This window comes from Battus philenor, unplaced genomic scaffold, assembly GCF_028537555.1.
Source record: "Battus philenor isolate CCGP_79_NKW_IND1 unplaced genomic scaffold, ilBatPhil1.0.hap1 SCAF_13, whole genome shotgun sequence".
Taxonomy (NCBI): domain Eukaryota; kingdom Metazoa; phylum Arthropoda; class Insecta; order Lepidoptera; family Papilionidae; genus Battus; species Battus philenor.
The window spans coordinates 2884553-2905781 of record NW_027181675.1 but is presented as its reverse complement, the minus strand read 5'-3'; the positions used below and the strand labels follow the sequence as shown (position 1 = coordinate 2905781).

General features: G+C 31.9%; 2 protein-coding genes across 2 annotated transcripts in view; one reads left to right on the top strand and one right to left on the bottom strand.

Annotated features, from left to right (window-relative positions):
* LOC137933233 (uncharacterized) overlaps positions 1–7903 on the top strand; it is a 156233-nt gene extending 148330 nt beyond the window's left edge. Inside the window, exon 2 of the mRNA XM_068777095.1 lies at positions 7278–7903. Coding sequence (XP_068633196.1) covers positions 7278–7335 — 58 coding nt within the window. The 3' untranslated portion in view covers positions 7336–7903. The remainder of the gene's footprint in view (positions 1–7277) is intronic.
* An 8246-nt stretch (positions 7904–16149) lies between these two features.
* The window catches only part of LOC137933311 (ankyrin repeat domain-containing protein 13D), a 31839-nt gene continuing 26759 nt past the window's right edge, over positions 16150–21229 (bottom strand). The window contains exons 11-12 of the mRNA XM_068777218.1: positions 17996–18225; positions 16150–17153 (exon numbers count right to left, since the gene is read on the bottom strand). Coding sequence (XP_068633319.1) covers positions 18012–18225 — 214 coding nt within the window. The 3' untranslated portion in view covers positions 16150–17153; positions 17996–18011. The remainder of the gene's footprint in view (positions 17154–17995; positions 18226–21229) is intronic.

Here is a 21229-nt window from a genome sequence, read left to right as displayed (position 1 = left end):
TAATACTGAAAATTATCTAATGTTTGTATAATTATTTATTTAAATAATTAGCCTTTTATTTAACTTGACCGCCGTATGTGTTTACTGTCATTTTATACAGTGACCAGTAGTTATTTTTAAATGGTATTCGAGTAGAAGTAACACAGTGGCTACAGGCTATGGTTTAAGATTTTGAATCAAGTTCAGTTCTTTCGTAAAACTTGTGCAAACATAAACTTTTACAAAACATTTTGTAAAAATGAAAAATATTTTTAAGTGATGATATAATCTTGTCTCTTCGACTGGTTTCCGCCACCCAGCGGCACTGATCGAGAAATTCCAGTAGACCCTTGATGTAGTCAGCCATCTCATCAGCAACAGTCTCGTCCACTTCCAGATATAGTCTGCACAGAGGACTATCTGTAACACCTAAAATAAACAGATGTTTGTTAAAAATACTATGATCAGTGAAGATTCCTACCATCAGACGCAGTCGAGATCACGACAGACGAAGCAGCTGATATATTGTCTTTTTGCTTATCAGTACTTCTCACGTCTATTGCTCATAGCATCAGCTGTTCTAGCAAGCCGTACCTTTCTATTTATAATGTTAAAACAATGACGATTTAAAAGTGCATGTAAATGCCTACTTGAATTTGAAGATATTTCGATTTTGGGTTAGAATTATAATTTGAATTTACCTTACCTTATTAAGGATATTTATGAAAGTAACTCCTCAGACACATAGACCGAAATACATCCTAGTACTACAATTGATCGGCGAAAAACTCTAAAATATTCATAACTTTATTTTACAAATTCATAAATATATAAATTAAGAAAAATGTTGCTATTGCTACATTATTTTAAATATAATTTTATAATGCTTTCGCATGTTTCTTAAGTCATTAATGACCACTTCCTTGTATTGCAACATATTTTAATAAATTATGTATAATATTATATTGTAAAACCATTGATTATAGGCACAAAGTAATAAGAAAAATAAAAATCAAAAAATAATAAAGAGATATATAGATAAAATAAAGGTCTTTCGCACAACTGCTTTTCCTTCCTGGCAATTTAAAGCATACTAAACATTGAAAGGATATCCATGTTATGCAAGACGGCACAATGCAAGTACTAAAATAGATCCACCTGATTCGAACATTCGTTATAGTTATTAAAAAATGTTTTTCTTATTATTAACTTGTATAAGTCTTTGTCGTCTATAAGATAATGTAGTGAACTATAAAATGTAATAAAATCTCAACCCGTAGTATAACGTTGCTAATGGCAAACTCTGTTACGTGTATACTACGTCGCCCGACGTACTTGCAGCTAAACAAGCTGTAGGGCCAGATGTGTCTCGTTTACGATGTGTAACGAGAGAGCATGCCAAAACACATTGCAGTTTGCGAGGCGGTTAAGCCGCTCCGGAGCGTGTATCCGAATGGATGCATGGCCGATAATTAGTTAAGAAAATAATAAAAAGGTAATGTCAAAAAACTTTTAAATTTGGAATATCTTGACATAATTGACAATTTAAATTCTTGCCGCTTTCCGGCCGTTTTAATCTTATGCATGATTTCTTTGTAATTGTTTTAAATTGCTTGTATATGCGAGGAACACATGCCTAAATAACGGTAAAATAAAATTATACGCTTTTTAAAATAAAGAAGAATTAATATTTTTTATTGAAATGCGCTGTCAAACCAAACGGCCATTTACAAACATCAATCAAATGCCACCAATGAGTTCTCAATAATAAGACCTCATTGAAATTAAACATCACAGTCTAGTCAAATATTTGCTTTTTTAATATTTTTGCTGTAATTATGATAAACGGTTAGGTTATAATTTCCTGTTTGCCTGCATTCATAATTGACATTTTTCAATCGAATTCATAAAAAATACCTGCAAGTTTATTAAACGAATACCATATTTTTTTGCACCGGCAACATAGATTTCTAATAGACGCCACAGTGTATGCGGAATAACGCACAAACCGCATACTCATAAATACTTATGAATCTGTATTTACAAATATTATCACGATAGGCTATAATTAGGTAAAAGTCCAGCTTCATTCATAAATAAATGTCTGACAATTACGTTTCTCAAATCTAATTTCCTTTGCGAAAGTTCCAGAAGGATTTTCAAAATTATTGGTTTAGTTTAAAAATAAAACAGGAATTAGTCGCCAGATATAATATATGAATTGTCATCAATAATTATAAATGTACCTTATACATCATATATTATCTGTGTCTATCTGACCAACGACGATCTTGTCTATGGTGTAGTGACCGTGAGTTTGTGTTTATGCTACACATTTATTTTGTAATACAAAATGAAGAGATATAATTGATACGTGAGTCTGAATTAAGAATATATTTAATTATACACTTAAAATGTTTTTCCTACTACGGCAGGTGCCTGATCAGAAATATTCACAGTGAATTTAACATTTTTTATTATTAACCAAAGATTTTATCCCTTGTCGTTGATAGCTTCACTTCGTTAAAGGTGGTTAAACCCTTAAGGTGCCCAGCTTATCATTATCAGCTGCAGAAAAATCTGTGATGCTTGACTTTGTCAAGACAGGGGAATAGATATACCACAGTATTGGAAACAATTCTCGGGCGGCGACAAAAATGTGCATATATCATAATATAACATTGCCGGTTCACCTATGGTGAGAAGAAAACATTAATATTGGAAAAATATATGACCGTTAACAATTTGCACTGAGCCCGCATTGTGAATAAGGTTACTTTCTCTAAATTACTCTATGAGAGGAAATGCAGGTTCGAGATAAAGCATCATTACAAAAGTATAAAAAAAAACAATAAAAATTTAAATAAATCGCAACGCTATTAGGAAAACATAAAGAAATGAACATGGAAACACATTGATTAGTAAAAACGCCGGCATCCAGCGGCGGCTGACAATAAATCTTGTAAATTAAGAGAAGCGGGATTAATTGCGTGCAAGAAAAAAAGATGGCGCGGCTCGGCACATGCGCCCAATACGAACGCGAGCGCATCGCCATACGCAATCAACCACTGCTCGCTGCGTTCCTACACATACACTGGCGTTTCTTGTGCAGCACTCATTGGTTTCCAATTTAAGCGTAAACAATGCTCTTATGTCTCGTTTGTGGGGCGGTAGTGCCAGCGCTGCTTTAAAATAAATATATTTATTTAAAAATGTGACATCAATTTTATAATTAACATAACTTGCTTAAATATTATTTTATATTTATAATTCCAGTGAAATTATTACGCAAATTTTGATATTTTACAATTCCTTTTAATTATACTAAAAAGTTTTTGTATGCCCTTTATGAAATGCAAAAATCAATTATAATTTATTTGAAATACATGATCAATATTTTTAACTTCTTCAAACATTATTTACGTCAGACGTCTTGTACTGTAAATGTATTAAATGGCATTTAAGTTTAGTATCCGACGATGTACCTATTAATAAACAATAAAAGGACGTGATCATTTAAAAATAATTCGGTTGTAAGACATTTGTTAAGTAAAACTTCAACATAAGGTTGTCAAATTAATGTTAACGTCATTAATTAAGTACAAACAATTAATAAAAAAAAACGAAATATGTTTACTTCTTAATGGTCTTACTAAACGTAATGTTATATATTTTTTCATTCTGACATTATTACATCTGTTTTATTCTTTAAACATATACTGACGCTTCTAAATAATAAACTTTATTTTTAATTTTCGCATTTATTATTTCAATTCTCTTACAGTCTTTACTGCAAAATTATGTTAAATTATTTGCTCTATTCGCTGGACAGAAGTAATGTCAAAAAATGTTAGTATGCGTTTATGTTGTATTAATTTTAAAATATTGCGTTATTCAATTGCCTAAAATGATTAAATTGATATTTTAGCAATTATTCTTTGTAGAAATAAATAGAAAAATTAACAGTAGATCATGCAATGTTGAATTTTTGGATAAATTTAAAAAAGTTATTACGTGCAGACTTTTTAAATAAGCTGACATGTGAACACACATTTTTAGATCTTTTTACAATAATAAACGCCACAACAAACATGACCGTTTCATTTGGGGACAGAAGTGCGGTTGATTAGTTCTCCTCTTGATTCCAAATTTGAAAATTTTTTAGTGTGCTCAAAAAAAAGAATGCCGATAAGCATAGAATCAACTGTCATAAAGTAAAACAAATGATCCAAATATATAGTTTAGTTAAAAAACATTAGCTGATTGATAGATTAATCGTAAGCCAAAACGTGACATATGACGTACAAGTCGATTAATAATATAATATAAGAACAACGTCGTGAGTTATAACGAAAAATAGAACGCGAATAATGTGACAGTCACGACATATTCTTTGAAATTCGTCAAAATATGTCCGCCATTTTGAGGGATTTATTATTAACTGATATCAAGCAGTTCCGTCTTAGATAGGAATTTACAGGTAAACCTTTTACTTGAATGACTTTATATCCAATTTCTGTGAAAGGTTTTTTATCTACAAACGAAAACCTTAATTACATCAGACAAACTTTCCTCGGGAAGTTCCTTTGAAGTAAGAAAACTAATCTAATTAAAAAAATTTCAAAGCGACGTCCGCTAATTAATGTTTTCTTTTTTCACTGAACATATTTCTACGTCTGTATGGTCGTTTAGATATTTATTTTTTTCATATTTCTTTGACATTTCACGCTTCCATTATTTGATACAAAAACAAATTCAATACCGTATATTCATTTATTTTTTCTAATCTATTAATGACGAAATAAATTGACAAGTACATTGGAAAATCCAACAAATATATACACACGATAATATAAAATTAAAACATACTTATTATTTACATACTTTTAAAAAGATAGCCATTAAAGCATTTTTTGACTTAGTGTTTTAAATCATTAGTGTTTAGTGTTTTAATCATTATATATTTATCTAATGGATTCAGGCGTTGTTTTGCGGAAGTCCATCCTAGGTAAGAATAGGACCAATATAAAGCTACCTCCGCCATGTATTGCCGATACATGGATGAAGTAGCTATATATTGGTCCTTTTCTTACTCATTATATATTTAACCAAAAATTAAAGACATGGACTACGACATGGTAATAATGCCTCAAAATTTGATTATTAATATTAGAAACCCTATGGTTATATGTGTTATATAGATTACAGTTAATAAAATATATATTTACGCATCTTATAAAAAGTATGTCATGTAGAGACGTATTTATATTTCCTTAAAATTAATGGTGTCACCTAAAATTTCTGCTTCTTATAGTCATCCATGAGTAGTGGTAGGCCAGAGGTAGATAACTGAGATACAATCTTTTACAATTCACACTATATGCATTAATTATACTTATTGTCACTACTCACAAACAAGTTTCCAGAATAAGGCAGAACCCATAATACCACAAAGTGTGGCGATTATGGTACACCCCCATGGATGTCTTTGGGGGAGATCTATGCCTTACAGTGTGGACTGCGGTACAGTGGGCTTCCTTTCATTTTTATTATAAATGTATCTTAAATTCTTAGTTAATCTAAAATTAAAATTTATTTAATACTGCTTAAGAATAAATATTTGTACAACCTGAATTCATTTATAATGATAGTATTCTCATACCTCGGTTTCATGTCATGTTTTACATTTGACTATTCTGTCGCCGGTGAATATAAATAAATAAAACATTGAAAATAAACCACTGCATATTTCTATTAACAAAATAGTGACTCATTGGCAGTCACCTTAATCAGATAAAGCCGCGTTCGCACAGACTAACTGTGAACCCTTTAGTGAATACAGAGATCTATTGATAAAAAGGCGTGACTAAATAGAATGACATCAATGAGTCACTATTTTCCAAACGTAACTACCCTCGAAGCTCAGCTGTGAGTTCGAAATATAAATATGGAGATACGCAGAAGAACCAAAGGTCACTGATGAAGTTCGAAGAATTCCTCGTCTGAGTGACAGTGGATGAGGAATATCGTGCCGATTGAGCCTAAAGTTACTCGAGTGGCACTACTGACCTGCGATATAGGCAAGGTCACGTGAGTTGCTACATGCGGGCAACGCAAGACTAGATATCGTAGAGATCTTTGGAGAAGGCCTGTGCCTGGTAATGGGATTTTATCGCCTGACGTAATGGTGATGAACTCGCTACAGCGTTCCCGCTATTCGCTGCCCGCGTGCAGTGTGACCACACACGTGCGATAATTACTGTATTTAAAGAAAGCTTGCAGAACGTTGCGTGCGCTCGAAATGCGTAGAGTAAATAATTCATAACTTCCAAGTAGGTCAAGTTCGCGTGTGTCGATCTTCACTCGGCACGATCAGGAAAAAACCGGTCAGACTCGACGCCGGCCGCAGCCCGCGCGCCGCCTCGTGGGAACCGTTTTGATTGATTCGTTCAGTTCCTCTTCACGGCAATCCTTATTTTTTACTCTGCACCTTTAAACGGAACGTGTTTTAAACTTCCATGTAAAGGGTTTATGATTTTTGTGCCGCCGAATTTATGAGGTTCCTGTGCCTTCTTTTTATAATGTCTATCAATTGCTTGACTGCTGTATCACCTGCTTATAAATGGTGATAAAGATCGTCGTTTCTTTTTATAATAAATCCTTTCGCTTGTAATAAATTACGACAATCGTGGGAAAAGGAAGCCGAGATGGCTTTAATTCCATTTTCGAATTTTAAAAATATCTGGCAATTGTGACTAAGGGTTTACGTGATCTCTCACTCTGGTCTCATTGGCAAGCCCGCTATCACCCAATGATCCATAGACATGGCATGGTCGAGCTGTCTCTACGAGATCGTAACGTAATCTTAAAAACTGCACATTATTAGGCCGTAATAATACAGATAAAGAGACTTCCTTTTAACTTAAACACTAACATGCAAAAACGTAAGAAAATAAATAAATATTATCTGTAGATATTAAACATAAATGTAAAACAAAGGCACGGATCCTATTGTCCGCGGAATACAATAATAAAAAATGAAAACCTTTATATCATAAGATCTTCGTAATTTTCATCGATCATTATCCAGATAATCACCATTTGTCACCATCCAACAAAAGTAATTATTATTCCGTTGCAGAAAAGCAAGTAACGAATCAGGGATATACATATAGTTATAGTTCTAATTTTGAAATTTGAAATATTTATTTTAAATACTTTCGTTCGTAATTTTTGTATTCGAAATTTGAATTGATACAGTAACTGTGAATTAATGTTATTTTTTTTATTATTTCCAGCCAAAAAGGCTACAGCAGCCCGTGGAGTTGGACGACGGTGACGGCGACGGGGGACTGACCGCGGGCTCCGCGCGGGCCCGCGCCCGCGCGCCCGCCCTGAGCGACCGCAGCCCGGGGGCGGCAGCGGGGCCCGCGACGAGTTGCACCATGCACCAACACCACAAACCAACACGACATACTCTCACCACAACAATGAACAATACATATTATAATTCCATAGACAACTCAAATTGACTTCTCGTGTTAATTTTTTTTTAATTTTTATCGTTGCCTGGCGTTACTCACGCGATGTTTATATCACGTTATATAATTTGATTATTCATTTCAATTGCAATTATTTTAACTCTCATATCGTTATTGTCAATCGAATATTAGCTATGTACACTTTGGAGAATTCTGCGTTTTTATGACTATAGACCGTTCGCGTTAAGAATGCAGAATCTTTGTCTGCCGGCCTAATTTTGGCAGTTTAGTAACGAAAATGTGCTCTAACCTGCTATTACTTGGCTTTTCATTTCTTTATCTGGTTACGTCACGACTAGGCGCGCGGACAATAATGATTGTTTATATTCTTAACACGAACGGACTATGGCTTACAGAATTAATTTTTCTGTAAATAATTTGCTACTTTAAGCGTTTTTAATTTTTAAAAGACAATGTTTCGATATTTATCAGTTACATTCCTGCACATAGTACGTATTGGTTTGATAAAGACAAGAGTTTAATTCTGAAAGATGACTGCATATTTTTGTATCGCGAAGCAACTCCTCCGAACAAAGGACCCCCGAGTGTTGATCGAAGTTATCCGTCCGATGTCGTTAGCCCCCCCGCCCCGCGGCCACCCCCCGCTGACGCCTTACTTCGTGACCTGTTAACTTATCTGTACTTAGCTGTAACAAGTTTCACCCAACTTAACTTTCTATTTTTTATTTCTGAAATTTTGTTCCACATGTAAATTCATTCACGTAAATTATACCACAGGTTTTTATATTAACTAATAACTTGCCTGACAATGTTCTGTTTAAGCTGACAATTCTAAATTCAACAATGAAACTAATTTATTTAAAATTATTTGAAAATTGTAAAGTTCATTGTAATGCTTTTTGATTTCACTAAAATAACATGATTTTTATATCTATTTTCTGGTTCGTAAATAAATGATGTTGATGTTTTTACACGGCAATACACGATATACAATTGGCCGCGTAAAAATATAGATTTTTAGAGGTTAACCAAAATATTTAACTTTTTTTTTTCATGAAAATTTTCTACTAATAATAAGGAACTTAATTAAAAAGATGAATGAAATCGGTAGTCTTTCTCAAGGTATAGCGTGACCGAGGGAAATATGGATTAATTTTTATAAATAGAAATTCGCATATGTAAAATGAAAATAGAACAAATGACATAGGAACAGATTTCGGAAGCCCGACTGGCTATCTCCCTTTTCAGACACTAAAGCGGGTAAATGTGACGGAATGTGATCGCACGTTAACACTATCCCTCCGAAACGAGAATATCTTTTTCCGAGCCATTGAAACTAGCTATTTAGATAAAACATTCGTTCAACCGCAAAAAAAGATATATTTCTTTCTCGTTGATTTATAAAATCGATCTACCATAGACAAACAGTCTTATTCAGAGACCTAAAGGAATTCAGGGGTTCAATCTATGAAAAATATAATCTTACAAAATTTTTCTTTTTTAATTATGAAATTTCAATTTGAAATTATTAAAAATTTTACTACTACGAATTATCATTATTATGCATTAAATAATTTGATAGAAAAAGATGTTAGGAAAATTAGTATTAATCCATAAACAAATAAATTTAATAGATTTCTTTATAACTTTTAAAATATCGATTTCAATTCAGTTAAAAAAAAACTTCTAAATTTTAATTCATTACTTTAGTAACACATAGAAACTATCAACTTATTTCATAAACAATATTTTTTGTCATAATTAAACCATTATCCAATAAGCTATGCTAGAAAATATTCTTTAAAAAGATGCTTAAACTTTTAAAAAATATCGATTTTAAAATTAAATAAAACTTTGCTACATTATATATGACCACGATTCTACAATTTCGAAACAATTATTTCAGGTAAAATATTTCCAAGACATTTTTTAAAAACAATTCGTGATTTGCAATACAAAAGCAAATAAGCGAAAAAGCTATAATATAATCCGACTTCCTCTCAACAAAGTTTTTAACGTTTTATTTTATTTTAGTTAAATTATCGATTTAAAAGATTTTTATCGATTAAAAAACTACATTTTACTTAATTACGCTGTACAGATAAGTTTACACCGTTCATGTTGAACCAGTTGGAACGGAATTGCTAGCCTTACACAATACCCCACCTACAGAGCGTCTGCTATCGAGATTTAAATCGGTACGACTGGTCAAGTCATAGCGACTAAACTACGCAAGCAACTATACTTTGAATACGAAGTATATATCTGTTTTTCTTTGCTATATGATTGTTTTATATTTACTAACAGCTTATCTAAATAAAACTCATAGTTGTACTGAAAGAGATATCTATTGTAAACGGTATTATCGAATTAAATATCAGTACATACAGACAGAACTATCACCTTTTGAAGTATAGACACAAAAATACTTCATTGATAAATATATATAGGTATTTGTTAAAGGTGTCGAGTACAAAAAGCATGTTTAAATACTTTTTTTTTACAAATACCGCTTAATAAGGATAAGCTTGCAATATTTTTACGAAATTATGTTTATGTTTTTTTTATATATTTCATTGTTAAGTTTATGTTACAACACGACTAAATGAAATGTTAAATTTATAACTTTTTATGTCACGTTTATATATATTTTTCTTTACTCAATAGATGGAGCTTTCAAACCTATGCTACCATAACTATTGTTATTTTAAAAGTACACATTAAAGTTTATTTGTTTTAATTGTAATCAGTTTATGTTAGATTTACAGTAACTTCGATATTTATATTGGTTTAAATGACTTATTAAATGTGTTTTAATGTGTAATCTATGAATCACAATATTATTCGTTTGTAATATGTACAAAGCCACTCATTTAGTATCTTTTAAATTTTTCGTAACTATAAAAATTGCGGACGAAATATATAAATGTATTCCTATGCTATTGAGGTTATAGGTATCTCTTTTAGATGTAAAAGAGATTAAATGAAAGTAATTAACAACCCAATTACGTACTTATCAGTGGTATGTTGCTCCGCTGTGAAATGTATATTAAAATATATATTTAGTTGTCTATAATATTGAATATTGGTAAGTATAATAAAGTTCTTTTCAGTCGTACCGCAAAGGAATAAGGGACGTTCTTAATACCATATCCTTAAATGATAAGATGGTGCAACAAATCAGGTGCAGTGGCGGACAAAGTGCACAGAGCATTAATTATAATTTAGTTGTGATAACTATGCGCATCGTTGCGCGCTGTTCCAAGCGAGTGCAATCCTGTTGGACTGTAAATGTATATCGTAGTTAGGCAAGTTAAGAGGTACGGTGCATTTAATTTATGTATGGGCGCGTCTGACATACGTTGACTTTGAAATACAAAAAAACCATTAAAACATTGTACTATTACATTAAAAATTGATTAGAAATTTCAGAAAAGTTTTGATTGTACAAAGAATACCTTTATGTAAACTTCGACGAAGCTCTCTCATTCGCTGTTATCAGGATATATAATGTTTTCAAAATCAACGTGGGTCTCGTCGTTATATTAATAAAGACAAAAGCGTTACAAGTTGACTTCTGCCGATGAGAACTCATAATAACCCTCGTGTTTAGTGTCGTATTATATCATTCGTGACATTCGTAAATAATTCGTAGGCAGTTTAATTGCCTTTTGTGTATTTCGTATTTATTTATTTCACGTTCGGCTAGTGAGTTCTCGTCTCGAACAGTTGTCGACGTAAGTGACATAAAAATCGGGCTAAAATGAGAGCAGGACGCCTGACGTATATAATTCCATTAAACTCATGCATCCACATTGACGGAATTAAAATTTAAATGTTATTATAAATCAAGATAAGTGTAATCCTACAAAGTCCCTTCGATTAAACTTTTTATGATTATTATAAAATTTAAAAAAAAAATTAATACTCCATATTCCTCTCTCAATTTAGCCATTTTGTATCTGTGTTAGAGTTGTAATTTATAATATGTGATTCTCTTTTTGAATAATTCCTTTGACATTTCTGCATTGTTGAATTTATTTAGGAATATAAAATTGCTTAAACCAATAAGTAGTGTTAAAGAATATTATAAGTATTTTATACACTCATTGTATTAACATTTATAATAATTTTATTTATAAACATATATCGCCACGTCAACCAGTGATTAATAATCTGTCAATAGCTTAAGCTTATTTACTGGACAACAACGAACGAATGTGTACAAATAAAAATTTATAGTTCGATATCAATCTTTTAACAGCGCCAATATAAATGGCAATAGAAAATATCATAAAACGGGCAATTGCAAGTTGTGAAAGACACATAAATTGTCGGGAGAGTTTATGTTCGAGCAGAAACTTGATAGATCAATACTGAACACGTCGTATGACAGATCAAAGATGGCGGCCCTCTCATTTGTAAGGCCAAAGGAAATTGAGTCGTGCGCCACGACCATATGTGTGTTAAGAATGTAAACCAATCACTTTAGATAGAACCATTGATTTCGTATACGATTTAATTTAATATGAAAATGTATATGCGCATTCCTCGCAATGAAACTGTATAAAAAAAATGTTTATAAAAATCGGAAATGTCAATGGAATTGTCAAAGCGAGTTGAAATAAAAAAAAAAAAACATTTTTAACTAAAGTATTTATTTCGTTATTTTTTAAGTTTTCGATGATTTTAATTGTTCTCGTTGCTTTCCTTGGGAATCTTTATCAATTTTTAGACTTAGTAAGTACAATACAGTGTATTAAACGGGGATCGAACTGCGTTAGATGTATGCAGCCGACGTCGAGTAGGATGTCGGCGCGAGCTACTTTTCTAGTGTACAATTCCATTTTTTCTATTCCGATATCGTCGCTAACTCACCGTGCAATCCGGACATATCCGGTCCTGGTCGTCGCAGTCCGGTCGCAGCCGGTTCCATCCCCGTTGACGAGTAATGTTGTTGGTTAGTACAGTTCGCGAGTACTCACTATTCCAAAAGTTTCCTGATGTAATTTATTGACTTGATAAATAAAATTACGCTTCTAAAGTGTACTATTACATATGTAAATATAGGACGAACTAATACCTATTATAATAGTGAATGTTGTAATTTGTATATAAGTAACGAAAATTAAATTTTAAATACATAGATAACATTGTGTGTTCATTTATTTCAAATACCTTTTCTCGAATATTTTTCAATACGATTGGAGTTAATTTTAACTCTGTGAGACGGAATTACAAGCCAATTCAATATTTTTTAACATTTAATCCATTAAGTATTAACCTATTTATTTAATCCTATCTATAACAGACTTTATTGTAAAATATTTTTTCATGAAAACTTACAAAATTCAAAGAGGTCGTATATGTTGGTCCTTTGGACATTATATACAGCAAAGTTATTTCATACAGAAATCTGTACTCACTATTGAGGATAGTGACCACAAAAAAAAAACAAAAAGAGTTTGTTACTGACTTTTCTCATAAATGGATTTGGATATTTTAGTAGTTATAAATTAACGCTATTATAGGGCAGGTCAATTTGATTCTAGTTTTTATCAAAAAGGGCTCTACGTATATTCTCCTTTTGAGTTACACAAGTGGTTACTATAAATCATTCTATGTTGATAATAATATTAATAAATTAATAAAAATATGGTTAAATTATAATTGAAAACATACTTAAATTTTGCCTACATAGTTATTTTTTTGTCACGCAATATTTAGGTTGTTTTACAATTAAATATTTAATATCATCAACCAGCGTACAATTGAGCAGCTAATTTAATTTCCTAGTTTGGTGTAGGTGTGTAGTGTTGCCATTAACAAAGTTATTTTTAACTACAAGATCTTTGAATTTACATTCATAAATATTGTGTCAGCTTTTCCATAGTTGGGAGGTTCTTCTCGTAGAAATTTTTTCAATTCTAACCAAGTAAAGCAAAATATCACTCGATAGTAAGTGTTTTACCATGCTTAACACGATTCAAGACACTTAAAAACCTTGGCAACTTTCTCTGGGGATATTTACTACCTCCTCTCCTATTATGTTCCCTAAAATAACTGGCAGTAACATATTTCGCAAAAAAATAAATAAAACACGAGGCAGTTCAATCGATTTTAATAAATATTATCGACTGTTACAAACATGTAAAACGGCCGCATACAATTATAATTTTATACAAATCAATTCATACAACTTTCGAATACTGACAATCAAAAATGTCTCTTAAGACAATATCTATATAATACAAATTGCATTGGAGTCTTATAATTAATTTTGACTTATTACAACACAATCCTTCCACTCACAACTGATAGGAAATACACAAAATGATAAATGTAAACAAGTTACAAACTTATTGCACGGTGTTAAGGACTATATTAGCACGCTATGTTTTATATGTCAAAACTTTGGTATAAAAATTTAAATCTCCAATCACAAAATTATGTCAAAATTGAACACGCGATTGGTTCGAGGAATGTCATACGTTTTTCATGCGAAAAAATTATTATTACAGACATACTGAAATAAGTAATTACAGAGATAATGTAAGTATGATGAATGGGCATGCAACAGTTTAAAATAACTTGGCTGTACATGCAGACAAGATACTTATATATATAGTAAATAGAGAAAAAACATTTTTTTATGTTAATTTTGGTAATAAATGAATGTAGATTTGAATACTCATTGTCCTATTCCTGATATTTATTCGTTACGTCTAACAGTCAACGAATTGAAACACAAAATTAATATTTAAGGTTTCGTTAGTATAGTAAACATACACACACACACACACACACATATATATATATATATATATATATATATATATACATGTGTTTATATATATATATATAAATATATAAAAATAAATAAAAATATAAGTTGAAATAGTCTATTTATTGTTAAAATTCGTTTCCTTTCTATATATTTACATTCTAAGCCAAGTAAAGCAGCAAGTTTCAGTCTGGAATATAAGAGGAAAACTTATTTTGGTTTTGGATAAAATGTCACTTTTTTGTTTTGTTGTGCAATTAAATTCTGCTAATTAGATGTAGCACTTACCGTATGCTCTTTCTTTAACATCTATTAAAAAATATGTATATTCCCATGGCATTGACAGTAATTTAAAATACTACCTATCTGACTCGAAGTACCAATAAATTTCAATTAGGAAAATGGGTGGATATACTCTGTGTATAATTCTATGGAAATTAATTTTAGATATTTTATTTTTTATCTGTGAACTTAAGTCTAGTCTCTTTGGGACACAATAACTCGAAAATTTCTAATATTTAGTTAATTAGATAAATAATAGACGCTTATAGTTGCCTACTTAAATATATGTTAAAATAAATAAAAGAACACAGATAAAAAATACTTTTTAGTATTGCATATCTGACACAAAATACCAACTTAAAACAGGTTCACGTACACATTAGTCATATAAGTTTTTTTACATTATCCCCTGACAACTTCTTTTAAATTTGAAACGGTGAAAATGACAGACATAAAAATATACTGGCCAATACACATTCATCATATTCACATTTTTTATTAAATAAAAATATTATTAGAATATTAATATACCTCTAGATTTCGGCACCAATAAACACCCATATGATTTTTAATTAAGTAAACTCGATAATACATTCAATAGGTCAAACAATAATAAAGATTGCCAAATGATTTTCAACTTTAACATGAACACAGAGTTCACATTTCAGACAAATACCAGATAAATGAATTTAAAATATACCAAAGTTACAAGTCCTTAGACAAGCCTTAAAAATAATAAATAAATAGGTTTATTCCCTAAGGACAACAGAGTAAACGTATTCAAATACATACAACACTCAAACATTTAATAATTCACAATAGGAAGATCGATATGGAGGTGTTTTAGGACGTATTGGGGCACAGGCAGTCTGATCTATAATAAAAATACTAATTACCCTAAATATAATTGAAATATTGTACCGCAGAATTTAAGGCTGGTAACACACTAGTGCAGTATCTATAGATAACGGTCCTATACAATATCCACCGAACAGTGCTGGTCTCTTTCACTCTTAACTGCGCTTACATATGCAACTAAAAGAGACAGATGATAATCTTCAGAGTGGGCGTGTCTAATCGTAAAAAATATAACGATGCGTTTACATGTGTCTATTTTTTAAAAGGCTTACATTTATTATTTCAGCCATAAGACTTCCACTGCTGGACATGAACCTCCAATAAAACTTGTGGGATAGTAGAAAGCATCCGTCTTACACCCCCTTTGGGCTATTTCTTCAGCTATTTTCCATATTACCTCGTGACCTTTACATGTTTTAGCATGTTAAAGAGAAATCGATCAAGTTCAAATCACGCAATCGACATATGTAGACACATCCTTACCTCGTTTTCACTAACCAGTGAGATATATTGTGCATGTATTAATCCTTTCCGGCGAATATTGTACATCGATATTACATTGACCTAACTTCTTTAGCCTTTGTACATTTGGCTTTTGATGGTTAAAATCTCATAAAAATCAATTTAACATACTTTAGTTTAATAGGGAAGTTGTTAGAATTACAATTAAGTAAAATATAATACAATTAGGAAGTTATAAATCTTTTTAGTTTGAGAACGTATTGCTTTAACCTGTATATTAAAGATAATTGTGAAAATTACCAAAAGATAAGGCGTCACGAATCCTTGAAGCTTTAAATTGGAGGACACATAAGGTTAAACTGATTCTAATTTCTGTCAAACTAGTTTTCTCAAGCATTCTTCTCAACTATACAAGTAGCCAGTTTAAATAATACTAAGTGATAAATAATGAGAATAAATATATTTCATTTTCATCTTCATCTTCGCCATCAGCATATTTAAAACCAAATATTTATGTAAAATGCCAGAGAATCTTAAGTAATATGTTTTAATCTAAGTGAATCATAAATTATTGTCTATGTTGCAGATGCAAATTCGTTTGCAAGAATTAATAATCGAATTGATTTAAAATATCGATTAATGAATTAATCGATTATCATTAAAATAATTATACGGTTAACTTTATTATAATCTAACTTCCGAAAATTCTATATGTAACAGTTGTATACTTGAATTACAATGTAAATACAATTCGAAAATGTATACAATTATTTAAAAAAGTTGTTACTGAACGAAAATTATCTTTTATGACGGTATCACTACTATATATGGGTATAATGCTACCAGAAGACCGAGACTAAGAAAATAGAGCGGTATTACCGTCCGTCCCCCTTCCCCTAAGGCGCGGCACAGCGGTTTCGGTAGCACTGTAATAAACTTTGTATTAATGTGTTTAAATACCTAATCTTAAACAAATGACGATTGCGTTATAATTCTATCAACTTCCCACCAAAATTATTGCCAAAAATTAGATACAACAGAGCTATATACCTCATTGGGGTACATTCCAACTAAAGTAACATACAATAAATATTTAAAACGAGCTATATATATATATATCGAATTTACTATACGTAAAGTACATGTCGAGTGTAGCGACGTAAACACCCTTTGAACCTTATGCGCTTTGACTTAAGAACTAAATAGTTTCGCATGGCTGCGTGCGCTTGCGCCATCTGCCTTGCGTCAGGCTTCGCATGGTGGACGAGTTACTTTTACAATGAGATCTGGAAATAAAATAGTCTGTGTTATTTACTCGAAGCATCTGTAAGAGATTGTATAATCAGCCTTGATAAGAAGAAAGAGAAAGAAAGAGCACGGGGGGAAATCCACGATGTGCTATTTTTAGCCTCAGAATATCAGTTTTAAGATGACATCTTCGTACACCGTTCCTGGACAATGTTTAAGAACTGTAAACTTGTGGCTACAGACATCTTACACGGAAGCCCAATACTACATACGCCATCTGAAAATGTCGCCTTCAAGTCCTCGTATATGATTTATAATAAAATGGTTTACGGGCGCAGGTTTTAAACCGTGAATGCTACAGGAAATCAACTCACCATGTGACTAAAAATTGGAAAAAAAAAACGCTGGAACACTATAGATGAAAAAACCCAGTAAATCATAATTAACTACATATCACGTAAAGATTCAGCAATCGCTTCTACCGTCTGAAACGGAATTACAAATCAAGCCGGAGTCTAATTTCAAGAAACCTCTGAATCTTATCGTCTGATGTATTGATCTAAACGATATAAGAACTCTGTGACTGAATCGAAAATAAAGAATTGTAAGTGACTTATTCACATAAAACACATCGATAAACCAAGACCTTCGTAACATCTGTCGATTTAAGATTTCCAACAGAGATGAAGTTCTCGACGTGGTCTCAGTGCTTAGTTAAGGCTCCCCTCTTACCTAAATCCTGTCTTTAACATCTTTATGCTTAATCACAATCATAACCTTCTAACGTAGCCATCGAGCTTAGTAACTGTCCAAAGGTTTGGAGGTCTAGAGGCGTTTGGTAATGACACTGGGAATATTAATTCAGGTATGGGGGGTGTACCTGTCGTAGCGCTTCGTTACTTGTCGATGAGAGACAGCCGCAGGGCTTCGTCGAGGGCTCGCTGCTCGTCGCGCCGCTGCCGGTCCAGGTCGGCGTGCTCCCGCGCGGACATCTCCAGCGCCGCGCGAAGCTCGTCCTCCACATCATCGGGGGGGCGCTCCACCGGCGCCTCCGCCTCCGCCCCCGCCGCGCACCCCGCACCCGACACGGACAGCGACGCCTCTATCGCTCTGGCGGAACACTACCTTTTTAGCCTTACCACTAGCCATACAACTCGCTACACCTGACAGCCTACAATCAGTGGTCAGCATACTACAAGTAATAATAAGTCAAATATATTTATAACTACTACAAACGAGCTGGTAGAAACCCTCTCCCTTCCTCCCAGCCAAAGTCACAGAATGAGGGCAGCGCCAGACCAATCATAACATACAGGCAGATGTTAAGATCGATATAAGAGCGAGCAAATATAAATAACGCGAGCAAATATAAATAGCAAGTCTGGCGAATATATGAGAGGCCTTATAAAATTCCTGATGATGAAGATAATCGACTTTATATCATCATTCGTATCACAATGAAAACGCCGATTTTCATCCAAGCACTGAAGTTAAAAACCTCGAGTTCAAGCATTACTTAGATGGGTGACCCCTTGAGAACACCTATTATAGTCGACATTGATATCTATACACTATATATTGTAAACTACACGAGCATCCACTTCTGCTTCACATTAATTAACAGTGCAATAAACGAAATTGTTTTTCATCATTATCACCATTATTTCAATCGAACACGCATCATCTATTAGATATGGGTCTCGTCTATAAATTTCAAATAGGACAAGTTGAAGGAGGCCAGTGTCATTCGACTTTCGAAGACCTTAACAAGTTCATGTGAACTTAGAACCAATCATAGAAAAATCATAGCCACCACTTATAGAAAAATTGGTGTATTTTATACAAAAAATAAAAATAATTATCAAATGAAGGAAATGAAACTTGTTGTAACAGCTCTAAATAGATGCTGGACTGTTTGTATTGTGTATCTTTCTAAAGCTCGCGAGCTACCCATCTCTAAATATGTGTCAATAATTATTGTTGTTATTTTAGAAAAGTTATAAATACTCAGCTCTGATGCAGACTTGATTATCGATAAGGTTTAATCGCATCTTATAAGGTAATTTATTACATAATATAACAGTATAGCTACAGTTTGCCGACCACCGACCCAGGATATGCAACAAGTTCTTGACCAAAACTACCAAACGCAAAACTAATGACATAGATTTAGCAATTCTATTATAGTTCGGACTGTCTACAAGTCAAGTTTTTGAAGCAATGTTTTAGTAAAAAAAAATTATTTAAAAATACCTACGGGTACCAGATATCTGACCATTAAACTTTATGTAACTTAAGAATTTATTATTTCAGATATTTCGTATTCTTTATACAGGTTGATTGGTTATAAGAGTAAAGCTTCAAAGTGGTAAATATAAATTTAATGTGCATTGTTTACTTTAATTCATGGTAGTAAAACCTTCTTTGTACTTTCTAGAAGCTTCTGCTTTATGAGAATAAAAATATCATGGCTCAATAATGGCACGTATGGTGTGATTGTATATAAGCGTAAAAATTGTAAGATGAATCTATGGCTAATTTTTTATCAATTTCTCAATAATTTATATTTATTTTAAAATGCTACAGAAAGACATCTTCTGGAAGTACAAAGTCTGTAAAGACAGATATTAAATAATAATTAATTTTAATACATATTAATTAAAATTTTAACATCGCTTTTTCTTACTATATTAAGATTAAGTTATTTATATTTTCAAAGCCATTGATTTTTGGGATAATATATACCACATATCAATTGATACCAAATGAGCTATACATTCATACCTTTAAATCTTTTGCAATTATAACGAATCATCCTGTACATGCAACCGAAAATCAGATATCTGGTATTATAATGTATATATGGATATAGGTACCATACCGTATCTTTAATTTAAAAAATGAATATTAAAAAAATATTGTGATTTTATTGTACATGAAAAAAGTTTTTTTTTTCTATTTATAAAATGTAACAGACATAATATAAATGGCTTCTTGCGGTTAGATATCGAAGCTGAATGGAAAATCGATACTATTATCATAATGATTACTTAGCATGTATATGTTATGAATACATTAACACTATCTAAATATATTTATGTATATATTCATCTAAATATACAACCAACTCAACTGGCCATAAATAATGAATGCTATAAAAATATAAATATACAAATATGTATGTTTAATGAAATAAAAGCTAGAATCTGTAATTCCTGTAAAAAGAAAATTTAAAACATGACAATGTGTTTTCGCTTCAAAACTACACTTCCTACTTTAAATAGTTAGGTTATAATTTGACTATCCATTATGTCAATCAAAATCTTTGATATGTATACATTTTATCAACAAATTGTAATTTTTTTTGGACCAGACAGTCACTACTATCTAAATGGCATTTATAAATTCCGCGGGTCTGAAATGGTAGGACGCAAAGGTCCCCTAGCCTAAGAACTGTTGAGGTCTCAGATCGCTCCGGTAGACGTTCCATGGAGTAAGTGGGTTCAAAAGTCCCAGAAAATATAATTAATATTAAAAAAATACTACATAGCTTTTGAATAACGAATCAATCCTAGTACTTTATATGATAGTTCATTCGCGTTAAGAAGTCATTGAATCAATGCAACGACTAATTAGGCTTATTAATCTTTTGCTCCCGACGTTGTAAATATGGCAGCAATATATAAAAAATTAAAAATTATAATTGAAATATAACATATCTGCAAATTAGATAGGGCGAAGTTGCCATGATATGAACAACGTAGAAGACATTTATCACAAATATCGAAACGCAATTTTGGTAAAGTAATATCTAAATAAGGAAGATAAATAAAAAATAATTATAAAATATTAATGAAAAGTTTCCCTACTATAGGCCAAAGGATCATTTTATTAACGTAAATGTCTAGTTTAATCACCGTGCCTTTGCGGTCGAAAATATGCCTTAAACTGGTCACTGTGAAATTGACTTTACTTATTATTATTATTGGGCGTCGCTAGGTCGACGGACAGTGTTGATCCATTATTAACGCGAATGAACTACATTGAATTAGAACTATCAAACTGTTTAATACAATTTGTAACAATTGCGAAAAACTATAAAAACATTACCTAA